The 20920-nt window shown below is 42.6% G+C and overlaps 2 protein-coding genes, 1 long non-coding RNA gene and 1 other non-coding gene across 8 annotated transcripts; 2 read left to right on the top strand and 2 right to left on the bottom strand.

The window, feature by feature from the left end:
- The first annotated feature begins 488 nt into the window (after window positions 1-488).
- LOC100839185 (choline monooxygenase, chloroplastic) lies at window positions 489-5664 on the top strand. Of its 4 annotated transcripts, none has more exons than XM_024457466.1 (10): window positions 489-897; window positions 1272-1317; window positions 1555-1690; window positions 2238-2312; window positions 2392-2415; window positions 2689-2799; window positions 3094-3212; window positions 3330-3423; window positions 4843-4893; window positions 5283-5664. In XM_024457466.1, the coding sequence occupies exons 1-10, from the start codon at window positions 627-629 to the stop codon at window positions 5418-5420; spliced, it is 1065 nt and encodes a 354-aa protein (XP_024313234.1). In that variant the 5' UTR covers window positions 489-626; the 3' UTR covers window positions 5421-5664. The 4 variants fall into 4 exon arrangements, with proteins under 4 accessions (XP_024313234.1, XP_024313235.1, XP_010227407.1 ...); XM_024457467.1 differs by having other exon boundaries at window positions 2704-2799; XM_010229105.3 differs by having other exon boundaries at window positions 492-897; window positions 2392-2595.
- Window positions 5665-6543: 879 nt separating this feature from the next.
- TRNAE-CUC lies at window positions 6544-6616 on the bottom strand. Its single transcript has one exon. It is a non-coding gene; the product is annotated as a tRNA-Glu (tRNA).
- A 1527-nt stretch (window positions 6617-8143) lies between these two features.
- Window positions 8144-15940, bottom strand: LOC100839798 (serrate RNA effector molecule). 2 transcript variants are annotated; one of them, XM_010229108.3, is made up of 13 exons: window positions 15489-15622; window positions 15280-15353; window positions 14832-14883; window positions 13509-13548; window positions 11653-11727; window positions 11498-11572; window positions 11353-11400; window positions 11102-11170; window positions 10220-11023; window positions 10078-10126; window positions 9374-9603; window positions 9096-9290; window positions 8144-8630 (listed from the first exon to the last, which is right to left on the bottom strand). In XM_010229108.3, the coding sequence occupies exons 2-13, from the start codon at window positions 15316-15318 to the stop codon at window positions 8570-8572; spliced, it is 1737 nt and encodes a 578-aa protein (XP_010227410.1). In that variant the 5' UTR covers window positions 15319-15353; window positions 15489-15622; the 3' UTR covers window positions 8144-8569. The 2 variants fall into 2 exon arrangements, with proteins under 2 accessions (XP_010227410.1, XP_003563493.1); XM_003563445.4 differs by lacking the exon at window positions 13509-13548 and having other exon boundaries at window positions 15489-15940.
- A 1222-nt stretch (window positions 15941-17162) lies between these two features.
- On the top strand, window positions 17163-17919 carry LOC104581498. Its single transcript, XR_729462.3, has 2 exons — window positions 17163-17540; window positions 17645-17919. It is a non-coding gene; the product is annotated as an uncharacterized LOC104581498 (long non-coding RNA).
- Window positions 17920-20920: the final 3001 nt, after the last annotated feature.

Here is a 20920-nt window from a genome sequence, read left to right on the forward strand (position 1 = left end):
TTTAGCCGAGGTCTAACCCAGCTCACCATTTGTTAATTTTTACAACGCAGTCGTCAAATCTGTCGTGTGTGATGGTGATCATTTGTTTTGTGTCCACATTGTAATTTGATGGGATAAGCAGGTGTGCCACCTTGCAGTCAGTAATATTTTTCGAGTAAATTGTATTTAGACGTTTTTTGAGTATAAATACATTCATATTTTGTCAATTTTGAGTTACTTAACGTAGTACTTTCAATTTTTTTAGACACCCGCACCATGACCTCACAAACTTGCATTTCAGTTTATATTAGGAATGCACTACTTTTTTTTAGCGAAATGGGACTGCACTCTACTAGCTGCTGTAAAAAAATAAGGTTGCGCTAAATCGTTGGGCCTCTCGCGCAACACATGCTAAACAGAACAAAAGTACCGATATTACACTTTTCGGACCATGAAGAAACTAACAAAGCCTATTTCCTGTTATGGGCCACGAACAACCAAGCCTTTCTCGCCCCAACCATTTTCCTCGGCTAGACGCCTAGACGCTCGGCTCTGTTCCTCTTAAAAAAAAAAAACGCTCGGCTCTGTCACTCCAGCTCCCAACGTCACCCGCAACTCGCAGTCGCAGGCAGCTTTGCCGGCCGGCGATGGCGATCGCGCAAGTCCTAGCCCTTTCCTCCTCCACCTCCTCCTTCGTGAGGACCGATCGCCCCAAAGTCCGTCGCGCCGCGCCGTCCCGCGTTGCGGCGGCAGCGGCGGGGGCGACGGTTGGGGAGCCCGCGCGGCGGCTCGTGGCGGCGTTCGACCCGGCGATACCGCTGGCCTCTGCGGTGACGCCGCCGAGCGAGTGGTACACCGATCCGGAATTCCTCCGGCTCGAACTCGACCGCGTCTTCCTCCGCGGGTGGCAGGCTGTTGGTACACTCAATTTTGCGCCCCGACCCCTTGCTTGGAATTTCCTTTCAGTTTACAGAGGAATAGTCGCTAGTTGTACAATACATGCGCCTCTAACGGCTCTCGATTATGGAAAGCCAAAAACAGTAGATTCGATTTGAGCTGCATGATACGACGCGTCACTTTTCTGGACACGGTAGATCGACTGCTCAGTGCTCACTGGCTTGAAATGGACAGTTCACAGTTCAGGTCCCGTGGCCTGGCAACTAATTAGGGCCAGGACCAAGTTCGACAACAATTTAGGATCGGAGGGAGTACCTTATATCGTTTTCAACAGTTAACGCCACAGTTCCTTACTGAAAGCTTATATCGTTCCAACTTGTGTGCTACTTTTCTAGGTCACATAGGACAAGTCAAGAACCCAAATGATTTCTTCTCAGGAAGGTATTCCACCATGTTTTCATGCTCCTGTAGCTGGAATCAATTATACTTGCTACCGTATTTGGTTCGCAAACCTTTTTCCAATTGTAAAGGTTATTATGATATTGCTAAAACACAGATCTGCATAGAAAACACTTGCTTGAAAATTTGTATGTCATGGTTGCCTCCAATTCATTGTAAAATAAGACCATTTATGTAGGACACTGCTTATTTCAATCATCTAACAAGGTGAACCAACAGACTCGGAAATGTAGAATTTGTCATATGCCGGGATGCACATGGGAAACTTCACGCTTTTCACAACGTGTGTCGCCATCATGCCTCACTCCTTGCATGTGGAAGCGGTCAAAAGACCTGTTTCCAATGCCCTTATCATGTGAGTTCCTTAATAAACCACCTTTTAGATAAGGTAAATGCATCTATGTGATTGTATATCATAATTTCTGTTTGGTTTTCTAGGAGAATCTTCTGGATAGTTTTGTTACTGAGATTTGAGATATGAGAAGTGACTAGATAGCTTCTCTTAAAACTGTTGTTTAGTTGAAATTCCATGGTCTGGAATCCACTTGGTATGAACTAAAGATTATTTAAGATGTTAATATGATACGAGGGAAAACATCTCATTTCTGCTATGGAACCCTTAAAGTTTAATTACAAAGGAACTCAGTATGTTAGCTGGATTGACAACTTTTTGGTAGCTGTGCAGATCATCCAAACTATAAACAGGAACAGGTTTTATTTGAACTGCCTGAAATAGAAAGAATGAACGACTAAATAATGAAATGTATCTCAACTATTGTGGGAACTGTGTGGTGCTTTCTAAATTGAGCAGAAATTGAAAATAATTATTATGTCATTCTTTACATATTGGTTTGATTTGCATCAATTTTGTGAGTCAGTAGCTAACTTATGCAATTTCGTAGGGATGGACATATGGATTGGATGGTGCCCTCCTCAAAGCTACACGAATATCAGGAATCAAGAACTTCAACAAGAATGTATATCCCAATTCCTTTTTCAAGCCTGTATTCTTATCAATCCAACAAAATGCAACTTATGCTTATGTTTCGGAGACAGGATTTTGGTCTATTACCAATCAAGGTAGCTACATGGGGACCTTTTGTGCTTGCCAGATTTGATAATTTCGCTCAAGATACTGTCGATGATGTAGTTGGAGATGAATGGCTAGGCAGTGCTTCAGATCTGTTGAGTAGAAATGGCATTGACACTTCACTACCTCACATTTGCAGGCGAGAATATATTATCGAATGTAACTGGAAGGTCTATTGTTAATAAACTTGAATAGCTGACATTTTTTAATGAAATGTTACTAATGCGGTGAGCTTCTCTCGATTACATCTTTATGCCCATCAGATTTTTGCCATGCAGGTCTTTTGTGACAACTATCTAGATGGTGGATATCATGTTCCATATGCACATGGAGCCCTCGCATCTGGCCTGCAGCTTCAATCCTACGAAACACTTGTATAGTTTGTAAACCCCCTTTCCTTCCACAGATCACCCCTTGACAATATTTTGTTTCGGTATAGGTACTTGGTGCCAACTGATAATGCTTTCATGAACAGTTTGAATATCCTCTCTTTTTATATTGATGAGATTGTTTTGTTCTGAAACTATCAATTTTGATGGATTATTACTTTTGTGAATATTCACACCTGGCACCTTGGTTACTGCAGTACTGCTTTATTTCCTTAGAATGACTGTTGTTTTGCTTTTCTTATGATGATCTAATAATTAGCATGTTCTTATCTTTCACAGACATATGAAAGAGTTAGTGTTCAAAGATGTGAAAGCGCCCCAGCAGAACAAGAAGACATTGATCGCCTAGGGACAAAAGCTATCTATGCCTTTGTTTATCCAAACTTTATGATCAACAGGTGCACTGGACATCCTTCTGAACCTTTAGTTTCAACTTGCTCATGTTGTCGTTCCTGCAAAAGAACTTGCTCGCATTACATTCTTTATGCAGATCTGAACAAATTATCAATTTTCAGGTATGGTCCATGGATGGACACTAATCTAGCTGTTCCATTGGATGCAACCAGGTGTAAAGTGGTTTTTGATTATTTTCTCGACGAGTCTCTTCTGGTATCTATTTCCTGATCCCATATGCCCATTTTATGTTCTTTCAGTACATACCATGTATAACCCATATATCCCCATATCTCAACGTGTCATGTGCTTAAGTAGCTAAAAGTCCAGAGACTGGGTTAAGACACTCGCCCTCATCGGCAGGTCCTAATGCCTGCCGTGATTAGAGAGGTTGTGACTTCTGAGCCTCAGTTCGTGTCTTCCAATTGAATCCATTCCTTTAGTTACAAATGAGTACATGGTGGTGCATTGGACTATCTAAGAGACAGGCAGCAAAGAATCTTTAATTGAAAGAAAACTAATCTTTACTCTATCTTATTTTCTTAGCTATTTCTATTTCTTTAACTTCCTAAATACTCCCTCCGATCCATAATAAGTGTCGGGGATTTAGTACAATTTTGTACTAACTTTGTACTAAATCCCCGACACTTATTATGGATCGGAGGCAGTAGCTTCATCTCTTTATTTCATTGCATGAGATTAGGATCTATTGTATTATAGTACCACGTGGTGCAGTGCAGGTGAACTTGGGCCTAGGACTGGGTCCACCCACATTACACAATACTAGCATAATAAAAACTTAATACTATTTACACAGCTCAGGTGGCCCTCTAGTATGATAGTAATTTGAGTTGCAAATATGAGCACCTGACTGTTACATATTATGGCTACTCCTTTCTTTCGCTCAATAAAATAAGGATGATTTTGAAGATGGCCCCAGCTTTATCGTTGAACAAACTGTTGCGGTACATCATTTCTACTCCTATAATAAACGGCAGCTATTGACTTGTGAATTGAGAAAAAAAGAGCTAATAGTACAAAGTAGCAGCGTGACACTTTTGGTCAACTACTTTTTGCCCGAAAACAATTCAGAATGGGAACGCGCCATCGCTACGAAAATAAGCAGGGCGCAGGAGCAGAGGGAGAAAACTAAGAATAAACATGAAAAATCACATTACGATAGTCATGTTCTGCATTGAAGGTGAGTTACTGTGGTGATGGGTCTCTGCTGTTCAACTGAATTCCAATTTTGAGGGTCAGTAAAGGCCGTGCTTCTCTGAACAAATCCATGCTGAACAGATCTAATGCCGTTTCCCTAAAACAAAATACTCCCTCCGTCCCATATTAAGTGTCGAAATATCACATGTATCTAGACACTTTTTAGGTATAGATAAATCCATATTTGAACAAATTTGAGACACTTAATATGGGACGGAGGGAGTATCTGAAAGCCGAATGATGTCTCTGACCGGGTGACGATGCTAGCTTTGTACATTAATCAAGTTCCCTCTGAAACAAGTATTGATTGTTACACACACTAAACTTCAAAATGGAAGATATTTTTAAATTGGAGTGCTATTTTTTTTCTTGCTGGCTGTAAATATCTTCAATTAACTTTTCATACTGAATATGCAGGATGACCAGGATTTTATTGACCAAAGCTTAAAAGACAGCGAACAAGTACAGGTGCGTTAACATAAGCCCAAGTTTTTGTCGAGGTAGCTTGATCCAATGGGGCCATTGAGCACCGTGTTCATGTTCAAGTAGATAGTGTCTTTGAGCTAATAATCACATCCGTAAATTGCATGGTCTTCTAACCGCATTCACCAGATAGAGCACATGTTTTTCCTCCTACAAGAGCCAGGCTATCCGAAATCCGATGTAGTGACAGGCTATAGGGCATCAATAAATATGCATGTTACTGTAACATATAGTGGCCATGGCATGAAGGGTCATATATTTTCAACGTCACAAAGCAAGAGGTCAAGAGTGTGTAAACAAGCATAGTCTGATAATTCTCCCCACCAGGCACCAGCTGCTGACAACATGATGCGTTGTACACTGCTCTGCTGCAGATAGAAGACATCGCTCTCTGCGAGGGAGTCCAGAAGGGCTTGGAGTCGCCAGCCTACGGCGTGGGTAGGTACGCGCCGTCCGTGGAGATGGCCATGCACCACTTCCACCGCCTCCTGCATACTAACCTCTGTGGCTAGTGAATTCTTATGTGCATCATTTCCATTATATACTTGTAAATAAATTCTTATGTACATTGTTGGAAATTTACAACTGCCAGCAGCCATCGTCTCCATCAGACGCCTGTTTATCGACAGGCGCCTATGATAGCCAAATGGACGTCTCTCCATCTTGTATGAACAGTGAACAGTGGTATTATTGTACATCATGAATAAAAGGAGGCCTCCTCCTGATGCTTTTGCTGAAGTTGAACTGCTTGATCAAGAGATTTTGAAGGCTGACATCTCGTTTCATCGTGCTGATGCTTGGCAGCCGGTCTGGGGTAATGTTTTTACTGCTAGTAAGTTTTATGAGTTCTGCTTCAGAAGAATGGTTGTGCCCAGACTTTCAAATGGATTTGGAAATCCAAAGTACCTATGAAGATAAAAGTATTTGCTTGGCTGTTATTGAGTGATAGACTCAACACAAGAAACATGCTCAACAAAAGACACTTTTTAATTGGAGATGATCTGAAATGTGTGTTGTGTGATGCTGAAGTTGAAGAAACACTTGATCGTCTTTTCTTGTGCCGCCCTTTCAGCTTTGACTGTTGGTTGCAGATTGGGATTCACTGGCCTTTGGATGCCACTGTGTGGAGATTCTCCCTGAGATTAGAGCAAACTTTGGCAGCCTTTTATTCTTTGAAGTTTTTGCTTTGATTGCTTGGAACATTTGGAAGATTAGAAATAATCTAATCTTCAAGGGAGAAGCTGCTTCACTAAAAATCTGGCGTGCTAAACTTAAGGCTGATCTGATTCACTACAAAACCTTCATCGTCTGGACTCTGTGCGGGCCCTGCGGGTTTGAGCTGAGGTGATCTGAATGGCAGATGAGTTCCACAATCCACACTTCCACAGCATCACTGCAAACAGTGCAATCTTATTTCAGGAACGTGCTGGGAACATCCAGACGAAAACTTGTATACAATTTACGACGTAGGAATGACAAAACAGTTGTGGTGAATTTCCCTCCAAGCAATGAACAGCTTACAAAAAAGGGATAGGAAAAAATATTAAAGCAAATGAGTAAGAAAAGAAAATACAATCGCCAACAAAAAGACGAGGGGTCATTTGCAAAACCAGGAAAATAAAACCGCACAAAAAATTCCGTCGCCGGGACTTGAACCCGGGTCTCTCGGGTGAGAGCCGAGTATCCTAACCACCTAGACTACGACGGATTATGCTTACAGGTAGAATCATTATTTTTATACAACATATAATAACGCGATTCTTACCCAAGTTAAGCGGCTGAAACCAGACTCAAAATTAAATTTCCCATTCAGAAATATGTACTGAAGACATATACTGAACAAATATGCCGCTAGAGATCATCCGAATGTAAACACTGCAATCAGCAAATCAGACAACAGTTGCCAGATCCACGTTCTCATTTCCGAAATGTAAGTGTCAGGAATGCTACTAATTCTTTGCAGTCTATTTATGGGCTGTGCAGGGGGACATAGGTAATGGCACAGAATGCGGTGGCAACTAAGACATTTTTACCAGATTCAACTAAAATAAGAAATCTTCAGTTGCACAACAAATGTCTACTCCATTGAAGCAGATGGTTGACATGCATAAATATCAAACATCCTCGTCATTTGTTCATTCTTGATTCTTGTAGATTGTTTTGCCTAAACCTCCCGTTCCAAGGATTGACACGACCGACTGGTCTTGTCTCTCCGTGAGTAGCCATTTTGTCAACCTTCCAATTTCACTGGTATTGCCCGATAACTCAATATCATCAGGCGAGAACCAAGCTCGGCTTGGGTGGGTATGCGGGCTACCCACCAGGATTCGACCCATCGAAGATCGCATTCTGGTGTCTCACCTTGCGAAAATTAATATACTCCCACTGACCGGAATTACTTGTCAAAATATTACATGTATCTAGACGCTTTTTACAAATAGATACAACCGTATTTGGACAAATTTGAGACAAGTACTACCGGTCGGAGGGAGTATGTATCTATATACTGTCAGAATGCAATCACGCATCTATTACATTTTAAATGCAAAAAAAAGAAAAAAAAACTCGCTATCATGATCAGGCAGATAAGCTAAAACGGATAGACAGAGCTGCTTGGCACACTGCGGCGACTACCGTTTATGTGAGCGTATGCATTTGTACTGTATTCCTAAAAAAAAATCTCATCTTGGATAGCCTCTGAATTCGAAGTTTCATCTTGGTCAATCTAGCTGGAGAGGCGCCATGCTATAAAGCTCCTGGCCTGATGGAATTTCCTCTCGAAGAAGTTACTCTGCCCGTCGCTTGCGAAGGAAAATGCCCGGTCCGGGAACTGGACGTATTTCATTGCTTATACACATAGCTTGAGAGAGTCGGAGCACAAGTACATGTTTACATGGTTTTTCAAACGTACTGCTGCTAAACACGGCGAGCCTGCCATGCACAAAACATAGCCATGGTAGATGGGAAACGATACAAACTTGGAAGTCTGATTCTAGATTTTCAAACGAGTTTCATCGCAACTTCATTTTGCTGGCTACAGTTCACGTTAGCTTTGCCACATGACCTTGTACGACTCGACATGAAAGTTTTACACTTGGACCATGCAGATATTACCTATACCTGATATATTGTAGGACACCCAAATGAAGTGTTGCAAGCTGGGGCTGGAACCAAACAATCATTCATTTTGAACGGTACAATTCATGCCGATGTCCAAGTTGCTGAACGCAGCACATTAAAGGACGAATGGTCTTTATTCACCTGAATGTGAAGAGTACAGCTCAGACATGACTGCACATAGAACGAAACCACAGCAATAATGGTTTATTTGATTCCAGTGTATCAGTAAAGGTGCTGCGGTAAGAAATACAACATCGGTTAAATACCGACCCAAAAATCAAATAGTTCTTCAATACTTTTCTCGTGACTGCATAGCGCACAATGCAACACACATGAGCAAATCATAAGTTCCTGCCTTTTAAGCTAAAATAAAAACTTTTGACACAATACAGGAGACCTAAAAAATTGCTCTTCTAAACCATGGCAGTTCCTCATACGCCTCTATAAGAACACATCCTCCTTGTCTACCGGGAGGACTGCAAACCTCAAGACATATGGAGATGCTACACTTGGCAAGATTGCTTGTGTAGATGAATAATGCCTACAAACTTCTGTAGTCAAGAACAGTAACTTCCTCATCAGGGGCATCAAGGTCATTATAGCTGCAACCCAGGCAAGACGAGAGATGAGTTCAGACAGTCAAGGGTAAGAAGAAAATGAAGTAGCATGATATATGCGAAAATCAAGACATTCTAAATTGCTAAAACATACTCCCTCCGTTCCATAATATAAGGCACGCACGCATTTCAAGATTTTGCTTTGACCACCAATTAGACCAACAAAATGTGAATTATGTATTATAAAAATTATACCGTCGGAAACTTCTTTGAGATATGAATCTAGCGGTATAATTTTTATAACACATAAGTCACATTTTATTAGTTTAATTGATGGTTAAAGGTGGACCTCGAAATGCGTGGGCGCCTTATATTATGGAACGAGGGAGTATGTTGCTATAAATTACAGGGACAAGGTTATTTGTTTGCCGACAACAGCTCTCATATCTTGAGCAAACAAAAAATAACAAGAAAGTTAAATTTAGCACCATCACAAAGTAATTTACTAACCTTCGCAAACGACGAGGATCATGATGAAAAGATGGTGGCATGGCTATAATTGGTGCTGGACCTCCGCCCATCATTTGTCCAAGCACTTGTGGGTTGCCATGGGGTGCACCGTTTGGTTCAAATGGAGGAGGTCCTTGCTCTCTCAGCATATGCATGGCTATTTCTGGAGGCGCAGGAACAAATGGTCCCAGTGGACTAAAGAAAAGCACACACACACCATTTAGCATTCCACCAAGCTTCTTATAAGAATATATTTAAATGCATGGTTTTTCACGTACCCAGCACCAGGAACAGGCATCAATATTGGCGGAGCAGGGAATTCAGAACCGAAAGGAGCATTGGAGCCTCGTCCACGGAAGGCATCAAACATCTGATCATCAGGTCCATCACGGTTTGGAGAGCCATCACCTCGACCATATCTGCCTCCATCTCTATCTGCCCTATCATAATCTCTGCGATTGGTACGGTCATATCTCAGACGACTGTCCATACCACGCCTTGATTTGTCCTACAGAATCAGAGGTAGGATCATTTATCTGAATGTCAATTCGCTTAGTCCAGTAGTTGTTGATGCTGATGCAGTTTTCTTCTGTGTTAAATGTATTCAATCAAGCACCTCTGCTCATTGCAGCCATATTATTTTGCATGTTCTAACAAAAAAGAATTGGTTTCAAACTCTCCTGTTTCCTAAGCCCAAACACATGTACACTAACTAGTAATAGAAAGGCATACAGATGTATCTTCAACAGATATAGGGCCTTAATAGATGCTAATTTGCATCGGAGATTCACGGCCTTCAAAATTATAACAAGTAAAAAAAATATGAACCAAAACTAATGGAAGCTGTATAGTGTACAACAAGGACAAACTTTATTTGAAATTATCACAATTATGTGCAACACATGTGATATGTAATAACTAATAAGGATACTTAAGGTTTATGCTATTTTAACTTTTTAAAGCATGTAAATGGAGTTCTTACTGGTGCAGACTGCTGCATAACTGGTGTTCCACCTGGTGCATTAGGGTCACTGTTCATAAAGAAACAACTACATAAGTATCACCTCCTATAAAAGTGTGTTGTTACTATCTCTAGCTCCAGATAGAAGAACATAAGAACATACTTCATGTAGTTTTGGAAATAAAGATCCTCTCGGACTTTTGAAGTAACTTCTAACACCAGCTCTGGATGCTTGAGCCTCAAATGCTTGTAAACAAACTCAGGAGCGTGGAAAAGTTTCGTACAGCCCTTGGCTCCACATCCATATTTCCATCCATACTTTTCATCCCTTATTTTCCTGACATGAGGTTCTAAAACTTCAGCAGCTGCCGCATCAATTTTGTCCTTGGCTGTTAATATAACCATGGGATCTTGACCACTCAACCTTTCCTGCCAGAATGTATCCAGCTTCTTCTCCCAATCAACAGCATTGACATTAATTGTACTAGAATTCTTGCTATCTGCTCTCACATGACGAGGGCCTTTCGCCTCATTCGTTTCAGACATGCCATAGTAATCAACTCCATGAACACGCCATAAATAGGTAAGAAGAGTATCAAGGAGCTCAACGCCTTCAAGGCCCTTGACAGTCGTTAAGCCTCGAATTATAATTATAGGGCCCATTGATCCAATATGTGATTTGTCTACATCTGACTTCTCATGATCACCACTTGACAGGATATTCCCCAGAATACCCTTCTCGGTGTCCAGCCTACGCACCAGGCCTAAAGTTTGTTCTATGTCAGTTTGAATTCGTCGAGGTTCAGAGCTAACTGGATGAGCCTTGGGAGCAGCAGAAAGAGGATCTTTTTCTTTTGAGGAACCCCTGATGTGCTTTCTTCTTTTGTCACCATCTCCATCATCTTCAGAGTTTACATCGCTGCCATTTTCTGATTTACTTGGTGCAGCAGCAGTTATTCCAGGACCACTGTTCAGCAGAATATCAAGGTATAAACAAGAAACCCAAAAGAACATTGTTACAAAAAACTGTAGGAATACAACTCACAGGTCAAGGGTTCCATTTTGCAAATCAAGAAAGAAGTCCTTCGCAACTACCTTACAACGTTCATTCCTCCTGTGTCAAAAACAAATTACACCAATAGTAAGTAAAACTGAACACTGCAGCAGACATCGAAAATGAGATGTACAAAAATCCAGTTGATAAAGTTTGTTATAAGGAGATTGCTCAACCAAAACACTTCTCAAGTTTTCAAGCAAAAGAGCAACACAGAAACATTCACATATATGCAACTCCACCTTTCAATGACAGATAATAAGTTGGTTGGATGGTACTTGTCTTTCAACCTGCAAGTAAAAACAATAAAAATACAGTTAAGCAGTTGGGCTATCTGTATTCCTGCCGCACATCTTAGCGCCTGGAATTAAATCATTCTGGACATACCAGTCTTCATTTTTGTGGAGATCAAAATAAGCACGTTTCTGGGTAGTGATGTACTCTGTCTTGTATTCTTGGTACCTTGATAGCAAGACACAATGGTGAGTCAGAACTAAGAAGAGAAACGCGTAAGATATAACTGATTAGTTAATAATGATTACCGGCTCTCAGCTTCAGCTGGTGATATATCATCCTCAAGAACTTGGATGAACTGTTTGTATGTCATCAAGCCTTCCCTGAAAAGATCCACAACCATATAAGATCAAAGAAATAAGCCACCACACATATGAAGCTATGCTCCTATCTTCTAATTGAGATGTAAGAATGGATAGCTCTTGAAACTTAAGGAGATAAAATATGCCTTTTAGTATCAAGAAACAACTCAAATAAAAATCTTAAATATAAATACTAGCAAGTTTAATCTGCAATAGGAGTCTTCTTTGATTTGTTTCATTGCCAGGAAAAGAATGGATCAAACATCTCACAGAGCAATTATCTGTCTTGAGCAACATGCTTGCCACAAAATAGCTACCACCTCAACTTTTGGTGCAAAAATAATACACCTAGAATGTGTTGTTGGCATGCATCAGCCTCGCATGGGTAGAGCTGCAACATGGTGACCCTCAGGGTACCCTTTGACCCTCCTTAGTTCAACCGAATGAACTAAAATTTTAAAATGACACAACTTTTTGAAAAACTAGTTCATTTGGTTGAACTACGGAGGGTCAAAGGGTACCCTGAGGGTCACCATGTTGCACCTCTATGCATGGGATCCATGCAAGGTCTCCACCTTATGTGCATTTAGTTAGGTGCTTATATAAACTGCTGCTCACTAGAGCTCCAGTCAAGGAACGGCAGGACGCCGCCAGCTGTAAGATCCAGACATGGAGACACCCAATCAACGAGGGGCCTGAGAATCGCCACAAAAGCTCGCGCGGAGGAGCAGCGCCGTACGTCCTATTCGAGGTTTGGGAAGTGGAATGTAGAATGTTTTATTTAGGTTAATCAACATAGTACCTCGATCAGATATAAATTGTTTCTTCAAGACAAAAGGCACCCCAAAAAAGAGTAGTGTCACTTGAAAACATACTATACACTAGCACAAAACTGCTATGGAAAATAGACACTACATGTTACAAGATTAAATAAATTATTGAATCAAGGTGTTGCTCAGCATGTACACAAAGTACATAGTAAAAAGGGGTGTCTTTGCAAAGATTTTGAGTGGGTCATGAGCGATCTCATCTAAAACTCAGTCCTTGGTAGAAAATCGGACAGTTGGTACAACTCCAAGCTGAACAGACCATCACCACCAACCGGTTACTTTATAGTACTACCTCCGTTCCATAATTCTTGTCGGAATATTACATGTATCTAGACGCTTTATAGGAATAGGTACATCCATATTTTGGCAAATTTGAGACAAGAATTATGGAACAGAGGGAGTAGTAAAGAAACAGATTATGAGTGGGTCATGAGCAAAACCTCATCTCAAAATCAGCCGTTGGTAGCAAATTGGACAGTTGGTACAATTCAAAACCATCACTACCAACTGGTTTCTTTATACATATTACACAATAAGACTTTGTAACTCCAGGACCTAGTGAATCAGACATCATGAAAAAGGGAGTAGCTGAATAAGCATGTGAATACTTAAAAGGGATGCAACTATTATTTCTGTATAACAAATTCTGTAATCCCTTAAAATGGCAAATTAACAACCATAGGAGCAGAGCTGTGGAACACAGCAATATACAGTTCCTCCTTTTGTAGATCTCAATCCCAACCAAATCCAAGAAATGATCCTCAGGTTTGTTGATGCATAATTCAATAGCACAACACAACATGCTAAAATCAACAAAGTACTAAACTGATAAGGAAGTCTAAGTAGATATAGCACTAATAACATTACATAGTAGACTTGGGCCTTCAGATGCCTTATACAACAAGAACCTGATATCTACATAGAGAATGCTAATGTTGTACTCCCAAAAGTTGTGGTATAACAAACACTTACAAAATTTGGTGCCAAGTGCCAACACATGACCATACATGTCCTGCACAAAAAGGACAAATTGGTACAAATTCAATAGCAGATCGTTCACTATTGAAGACGTACCAAATTGATTTTTGTTCCACATGCATATGGTTCATATTTTGCACCAAATTTGAACGTGTATGTCATAGCAATATGTATACATCAAATTTAATTTGTAAAACTATTTGTAGCCAAAAATTGTATTTCAAGTGCTGGCTGCGAGCGCATCTGGTAGAAAAAAAATGCTTTAATTCAACCAATTAAAAAAAAGGCCATTCATTCACGCCCCCTTCTTAACAAGTACCAATCATCAAACGAAATTACAGTGCTGGTGAGGATCACAAAGTATCAATGCGCAAAGAGAGAAAAATGGTAATTCATCACCTTATCGTTTCTCATCACAATGTCAATAATGGCTTATCCAATAGCACAAGAATGTAAACAACACAAAGTATCAATGCGCAAAGAAAGAAAAATGATAATTCATCACCTTATCGTTTCTCATCACAATGTCAACAATGGCTTATCCAATAGCACAAGAATGTAAACAATATAGCTTAAACATCAATGCAGATATGCAGGAAAACAAGAATAGCTCGAAACTGCGTATATCCAAAATATCTTCCATGGAGTTGCTCATACAGATTAGTTCTTAACGTAATAGCTTGCACAACAAAATAGTGGGCTGTACTATGAACACAATTAAAATAACCAGAAAACTTGGCATGTGCCTACAGGTAAGCATGTTGGTGTTACATTACATAAACCACTGATAAAGGATTAAAGTAAAGCAAATGTGCAACTGCCTGATGTTAACAGATAAAGAATATTCTCATCAGATTCTCCATTTGACTGTATCCAAAACATTACCAATCCTATCTTTGAGGATATATCTGGTGTCTAACTGGGAGGAGGCCCTTTCTGGTAGTAGTACTAACTGTAAATAGAGCACGAGGCCTGCTGGTGGCTAATAAGAGTAATGAGGATCCAGAGTACAGACCGAGCTTCTAGCAGGAAAGGAGTTTCCTGATGACAACCTACATCTCTAATCCAACTCCAGCCTCCCCTTGCTCAAAGGATAAGTTTGCTTTCGAACATCAAATATGGAGAATTTCTGAGAAGATTCTCTATCTGTTAACGATGCCCTAGAGCATCTTACAGTAGAAGACTTCATTTGCATTTTCTGAAAAGTGATATTAATTGGTTTCAAATATTGATGATTTCCATGTAGTTACATTGCACAAAAGAGTAATGATAACAGGCTAATAACACATGCACATCTGCAAGTAATTGTGTAGATACCTTGTGATCCCAGGACCATCATTTGATGCCCCAAATCCTGAATCAGGCCAATCTGGATATCATTGAGTTGTCAGAAGATTTTTCATCAAATGAATAAGAAGTCGCCTTTAAAAAAATAAAATTAGTCGTGAACCCTGATATGAATGAGTGGTCATATGGTCTCCATCCACATCCAATCTACTGACAATTTGAAAGCAGTGAAGAAAACAGTGGATATAGTCAGGTGGTTGAAATTCTAACTGCAACTAAGAGCAACCAAAGAATGAACTAGGAGTGCTGACAGCTAAAGTCTCTACTTTTCAAATTATGTAATACATAGAGTAGCAAGAACTACTATGTTTAACAAGCACACCACACCCATCAATCCTTCCCAGATGTCGTGCTGCTACATATCCTTTCTTTTGGGGATTGATAGCACTGAATTTCGCAGAACAGGAGGAATCATCACCTGAAGCACGATTCGGATGCCTGCCATGGTACCGGTCATTGCCGTACCCACCTCTGCCTCCGCCACGGTCGTACCTGCACAAGGCAACACCGAGACAAATGAAACATTAAGACAACTCTCGGTGACAAGAACAGACATTCAGTACAAAAGCTCTATCAGTGACCGAGGAGGGACATGCAGTCCCAGAGATCCAGCCGTCGTATAAGTACCGTGGTGGGCTGCCGCGGCCTCGGCGGTCGTATCCGTCGTCCCTCCGCGACCGCTTGAACGGCGGCGACGGGGACCTCCTGGACGGCGAGTGGCGGCGGCGCGGCGGAGGGCTGGTGCTGCCCCCGCCACGCCCGCCGCGGTTGTTGTCGCGGTCTCGGTCGCGGTAGCGCTCGGGACGCGAAGAGCCGAGTGGCGGCGGCGGGGGGAGGGAGGGGCGTGGCGGCGAGCGGCTCCGCTTACGGGTGGGCGGTGGGCCGCCGGGGGGCGGTGGTGGGGGAATCGGCAGCGAGCGGTCCTCTGGGCTGTCGGGCGGCGGAGGCGGCGGACGGCGCGCCCGGGGAGCCTCGGAGCCGGGGTCTATGACGTCTGCCATGGGAGGGGTCTGGGCGGGGTTAGGGTTTGCGAGTCGTCTGCCAGTAGAGGAGTGGAGCGGCTCGGGATGCAATCGACCGATCGAGACGACACCAAGATAGGCATTCTTTTTTAGCGGAGACCGGCTTGGGCGCACGAGAGAGGTCAGAGGTAACGTGACCGGGTTGTCGGGTCCCATGTATTTCTATTTTTCTCGGAATTACACGGCATCTGAATTCCTTTCCCTTTCACATGTAAACATAATATCCGAAAATTCAAGTTTATAGAAAAGACAACAACATAATTTCACATTCAATCGAAATGCATTTTGATATGTTAAAATTATAAAAAGCCAAGAAAAAAAACACTTGTACTTAACTCTCATGCAACCTTGAATGGTAAAATAAAGTTTGAAATGAAGAATCCCTGATTGATGGAGTTGATAGATTATCTTCCATAAACGCAAATTAGATAGCTTCTTTATATCCCCTGGCTGGATAAAATCTGCTAAAAGAGGCCTAGTGGGATGACACAAAACCATCAATAGGATACAGATAGTTTGATCTGCTCAAACAAAAGCTCAAAAATCACAACTAAGTGTGAACAGTAGTAGGTTTTAATAGCACAAAGAAATCCAGGCATCTGTTTTTTCAATTCACACTAACTTTTTTCTAACAAATGCAGAGTAATTTCTCCAAGATGCAGAAAAATGCAAGAATAATAGATCTGAGTAGTCTGATCTAAAACAATGTGACTATCTGCACAAAGTCCTGAAATTATCTTGAGCATCATCATCTGGTATGATATATTCTTGAAAGTTCAAATGAAACTTCTTGATAAGTTTCAGAAATTATTTTGACAGCCTCTCTGGTATACATCAACACCCAATCAAAACTGAAAAACAGAGCACGAAAATATATATACTTCCTCCGTCCAATAAAGGATGTCTCAATTTTGACTAAATTTGAATGGATCTATACACTAAATCATGTCTAGATACATTGAATTTTTGACAAACTTGAAACATCTTTTGTTGGACGGAGGAACTACTGGTACTGTGGGCGACGGCAATTGATGTCCAGCCGAAGGTCCTCGACAAGTTAGCAGCACACAGGAAGGCTCCCACAGAGGGTGGTGCAGTAGATCAGTCCCATGCCGATGCCTTCCCCTAGTTTTGAAAACAGGACCGGACCGGCGGTCGGACCGGAAAAAACCGGAACCGGAGCTGTCCGCGGTCTGTTTAGCGCACTGGACCGGACGAGCAAGCGGACCGGGGAAAACAGTGTGAACCGGCCGGTTTTCATGAAAACCAAGGAACCGGGCGGTTTGGCTCGAACCGGCAGGCTCACTTCCCATTCCAAAAATACACTCCAATTTTAGGTTTTGCTCTGCGCCTCTGCTCTCTGTCTCAACTCTCAACTCTCGCGTGTCAGTCTCCCATCCGTCTCCCTGTCCCTTGTCACGCCGCCACCGAGCCGCCGGCTGTCGGGCCACCGCCCTGCCGCCCGGGCGCCCAGCCGCGACCGTGCCCCGCCGCCCTGCCGCGACCGCGCCTCGCCGCCCCGCTGCCCGGGCCCAGCCACCGCACCGCCTCCTCGCCGCCAGCAACGCCCCGTCGCCCCGACGCTCGCGCCGCCCCGCCTCTCTGCCACCAGCGACAGCGAGGCCGTGGACTCCGGCCACTCCAGCAAGGGAGACAGGTATGAATTACTCAGTTTCTCCCTAGTCCCTCTCGCGTCTCCTTCTCTGTTCTTCAACTTCAGATTCAGAGAGATTCCCAAATGATTAGAGATTGAAATTGCAGTGGTTCATGGATGCATCCGAGACACCAATTCCAATATCGTTGAGTTTATTGCTTTGTTTGATGAAGTCTCAGTTTAATTATGCATGTATTAGACTGCCTATTTCAAGTTTTGAGACAGTAGCTATCAGGCTATGTGCCTGATTGATTTTACTTAAACAAACTTATGTATGAGACTATGTGGCGATCAGCTATGTGCTTGTTTGTTTTCACCGGAACTTATGTATGAGAATAATGAGACAAGTAAATTATTGTGTGCACTATTATTCATATTGGCAGCATATATTTATCTTTTTTTGCAGTATTTAGTTAATTCTTTTTTATATCTTAAAAAACCTAACCGGTTCGCCGGATGAACCGGCGGTTCGACCGAGAAAAAACCTGAAACGAGAGCCTTGCTGGTTCGATCACCGGTCCGGTTTTCAAAACTAGGAGCCTTCCCTGACGAGGGCCAACTTCTCGGCCAGCCGACGGCCTCCCGTGCCCCTACCCATGGCGGCGTCGGCCGTGTGGTCGCTGGCGCGGTGCGGGTCGGGTAGATTCGGGTGCGGCGGCGGTGGAGATGTAGGTAGCCTAGCTAGTGGTCGAGGCGGAGTGGGAGGGAGGAGGCCTAGCGCGAGTAGGGGCGAGGCGCGGGGTGGGTCGCCGAGGCCGCGATGGGCGGCGGCGGGAGGGGGCAGGCGCGAGGAGGATGGCCATCGTGAATCGTGCGAAGGTTAGTTTTTTACCGTGAGTTAGGAGGGTGGAGGCAAGGGAGAATTGCAGCCGCTGCTTCGGCCGGAGTCCACGAAGCGAGCGGAGGAGATGGGGCCGGCGGCCACTGGAGGAGGAGGAGGTGACTGGCGGCCACCGGAGGAAGAGTAGGGAGCCGGGGGGCTCGGGAGGTGGAGGAGGGTACCGGAGGCGCCGGGCACGGGAGCAAGGAGCGGCCACGGGAAGAGGAGGGGTGGAGGGTGGAGGCAGGGGCCGGCGGTGCCGGGCACGCCTCAGGAGGTGGAGGAGGGGGCCGGCGGCACCGGGCACGGGAGCAAGGAGCGTCCACGGGAGGAGGAGGGGTGGAGGCAGGGAAGAATTGCAAAAAGAACCCCGGGTTTTGTAGAAAGTCCAGTTCAGCCTTCAAATTGGACTGCGTGTTGTTTTCTTGAAAAAAGGAAGGACCAAAACGCAAAATTGCCATGACGGACGAAACCCAACGATGGAAACACTACTCCTTTTATTATTAGGTAAATATACGGTACGTCATATTTGTCGCATGTATTTCTATTTTCTCATATACTTTCTCCGTTTTAAAAAACGCAATGCTTATAACTTTTGTTAACTGTCAATTCTCCGGAAAGAATGTGTACCATATGTGGTATTTGTCGCGTGTATTTATGTTTCCTATGTAGTCCCTCTTTTTTTTACAGCAAAGCACCCCTTTATTCATTAATGATCAGAGTTACTCCCTTTGTTCCTACTTAATTGGCGCCGGAAATTTCACAAAAAAAGCCTTGCTATTTTCCGAAATCGACCTGCAGTCCATGTTCTATCAGAATTTCTTTAAGTAAGAGAGGTACGATGCAAGGTTGACTGTCAAATCTACCCAACCTTCCTCCTAGTTCCTATGTACTCTCTCCGTTTCAAAACACAGTGCTTATAAATTTTGTTGACTGTCAAACCTTTTTAAATTTGACTAAGCTTTACATAAGAAATATCTACATCTACGGTGTCAAACTAAGATATTATGAAAATATATTTCACAACGAATCTACCAATATTCATTTGACATGGTAGATGTCTATATTTTTAGTTATAAAATTGATCAAAATTTACAAAGTTTGACAATGAACAAGAGTTATATGCCCTACATTTTGCAACAGAAAGCATATGCTTTTTTGTTGTTGAGAATATCAGGGCCATGTATTAAACCAATCAACCTTTGTAGGACCATTTTGAAAATAAAATTATGCGTAAGTCCTTGTGGAAAAAACATCATTTTTCTCCAGCACTTGCTGGTGGTGCGTCGCGAGCGAAGCTCAATGCTGCCCGTGGGCCTATGAACCACTTTGTGGCCAAGTCACTGGTTGGAGCCAAAAGACGCCGATGATGGTGATCCTAGAAACGAACCATTGTCCCACAGAAGAAGACAACGAAGTGGATGACCACCCCAGATTCAGCCAGAGTGATCCGGAGAAATCTAGCCTCACAAGCTCGGCAATGAAGTCAAAACTAGTCAAGCATCACTGATCGAAGAAGAAGCATCAAAACACGAAGACAAAACCAAATCCATGTCTAGAAAGAGCAGCGACCGAACCCATATTCTACCGCACGGTGCCATTGTATCCACCATTTGGGACGGAGCCAAAATTGAGTTGTAAGGAGCAAATAAAGAACATTACAATAATGGAGGTGGCAATTGAGCTTGTATTCTAGCAATCTTATTTTTTTTTTACTCTAAAATACCATTGCTTTTTACCTTGCATCGAAATTGTTAGGGAGGGCAAAGCCTAAATCTGTTAGTGTCTACCGTAGCACCACTGTTGCGGAACTAAACCCTAATTATAAGAGACCTAACCAGCACACCACAATGCAGATCCGAGTACCCACCCCCTCCTGTCTCGGAGCGGCAGGCAGAGGAGGAAGGACCCATTGCCTCACCGGTGGCGATGCGCTTTTTTCAGAGAGATGGGAGACTAGGTTCTCTATCTTCCAATTTCATGCAAAGTGGTTTATTTCCCATGTATGATGTATGAACTATATGGTCATAAACATACGTAAAAATAGCCACCCTCATTTATTCCAACCACTGTTGTGAGCACCAACCTCTACCACAAAAAATACGACATTTCAAGTAGGGTTTAAATGAATGTGGCAACACATCATGTACCCAATCATGTATCAATGTGCAAATCAAGTTTAGCTTTGAGACACAATGACAAATCTGAGGATTGAGTGAACGGAAACTTCCTCCCGAGAAGGCCATAGATGCCTATGAGTTTTACTTCCGAGTAGATTTCCTGTTAAGCCAAGAGGCAACTGCATTGCAACATTGAGTAGAGAGGTGCAATTAAGAGTCAATTGTGATAGGAGCTCGAGGATCAATTTGTCCTTGTGTTGTTAGATTTCTCATATTATAATTTGCTCCTTGAGTATTTCATGGAGCAAGTACATTTTTTCAGTGATCTGCCCCAATTTCCAGAGATTATGAGGAACTGACAACCTAATGGGCGCGATAGTACGATGTGTCTTCCAGGGTACACTACAAGCGTGTAAGCAGAATGAACATAAATCATGTAGACA

The sequence above is a fragment of the Brachypodium distachyon genome, chromosome 1 (genome assembly GCF_000005505.3).
Source record: "Brachypodium distachyon strain Bd21 chromosome 1, Brachypodium_distachyon_v3.0, whole genome shotgun sequence".
Classification (NCBI taxonomy): Eukaryota; Viridiplantae; Streptophyta; class Magnoliopsida; order Poales; family Poaceae; genus Brachypodium; species Brachypodium distachyon.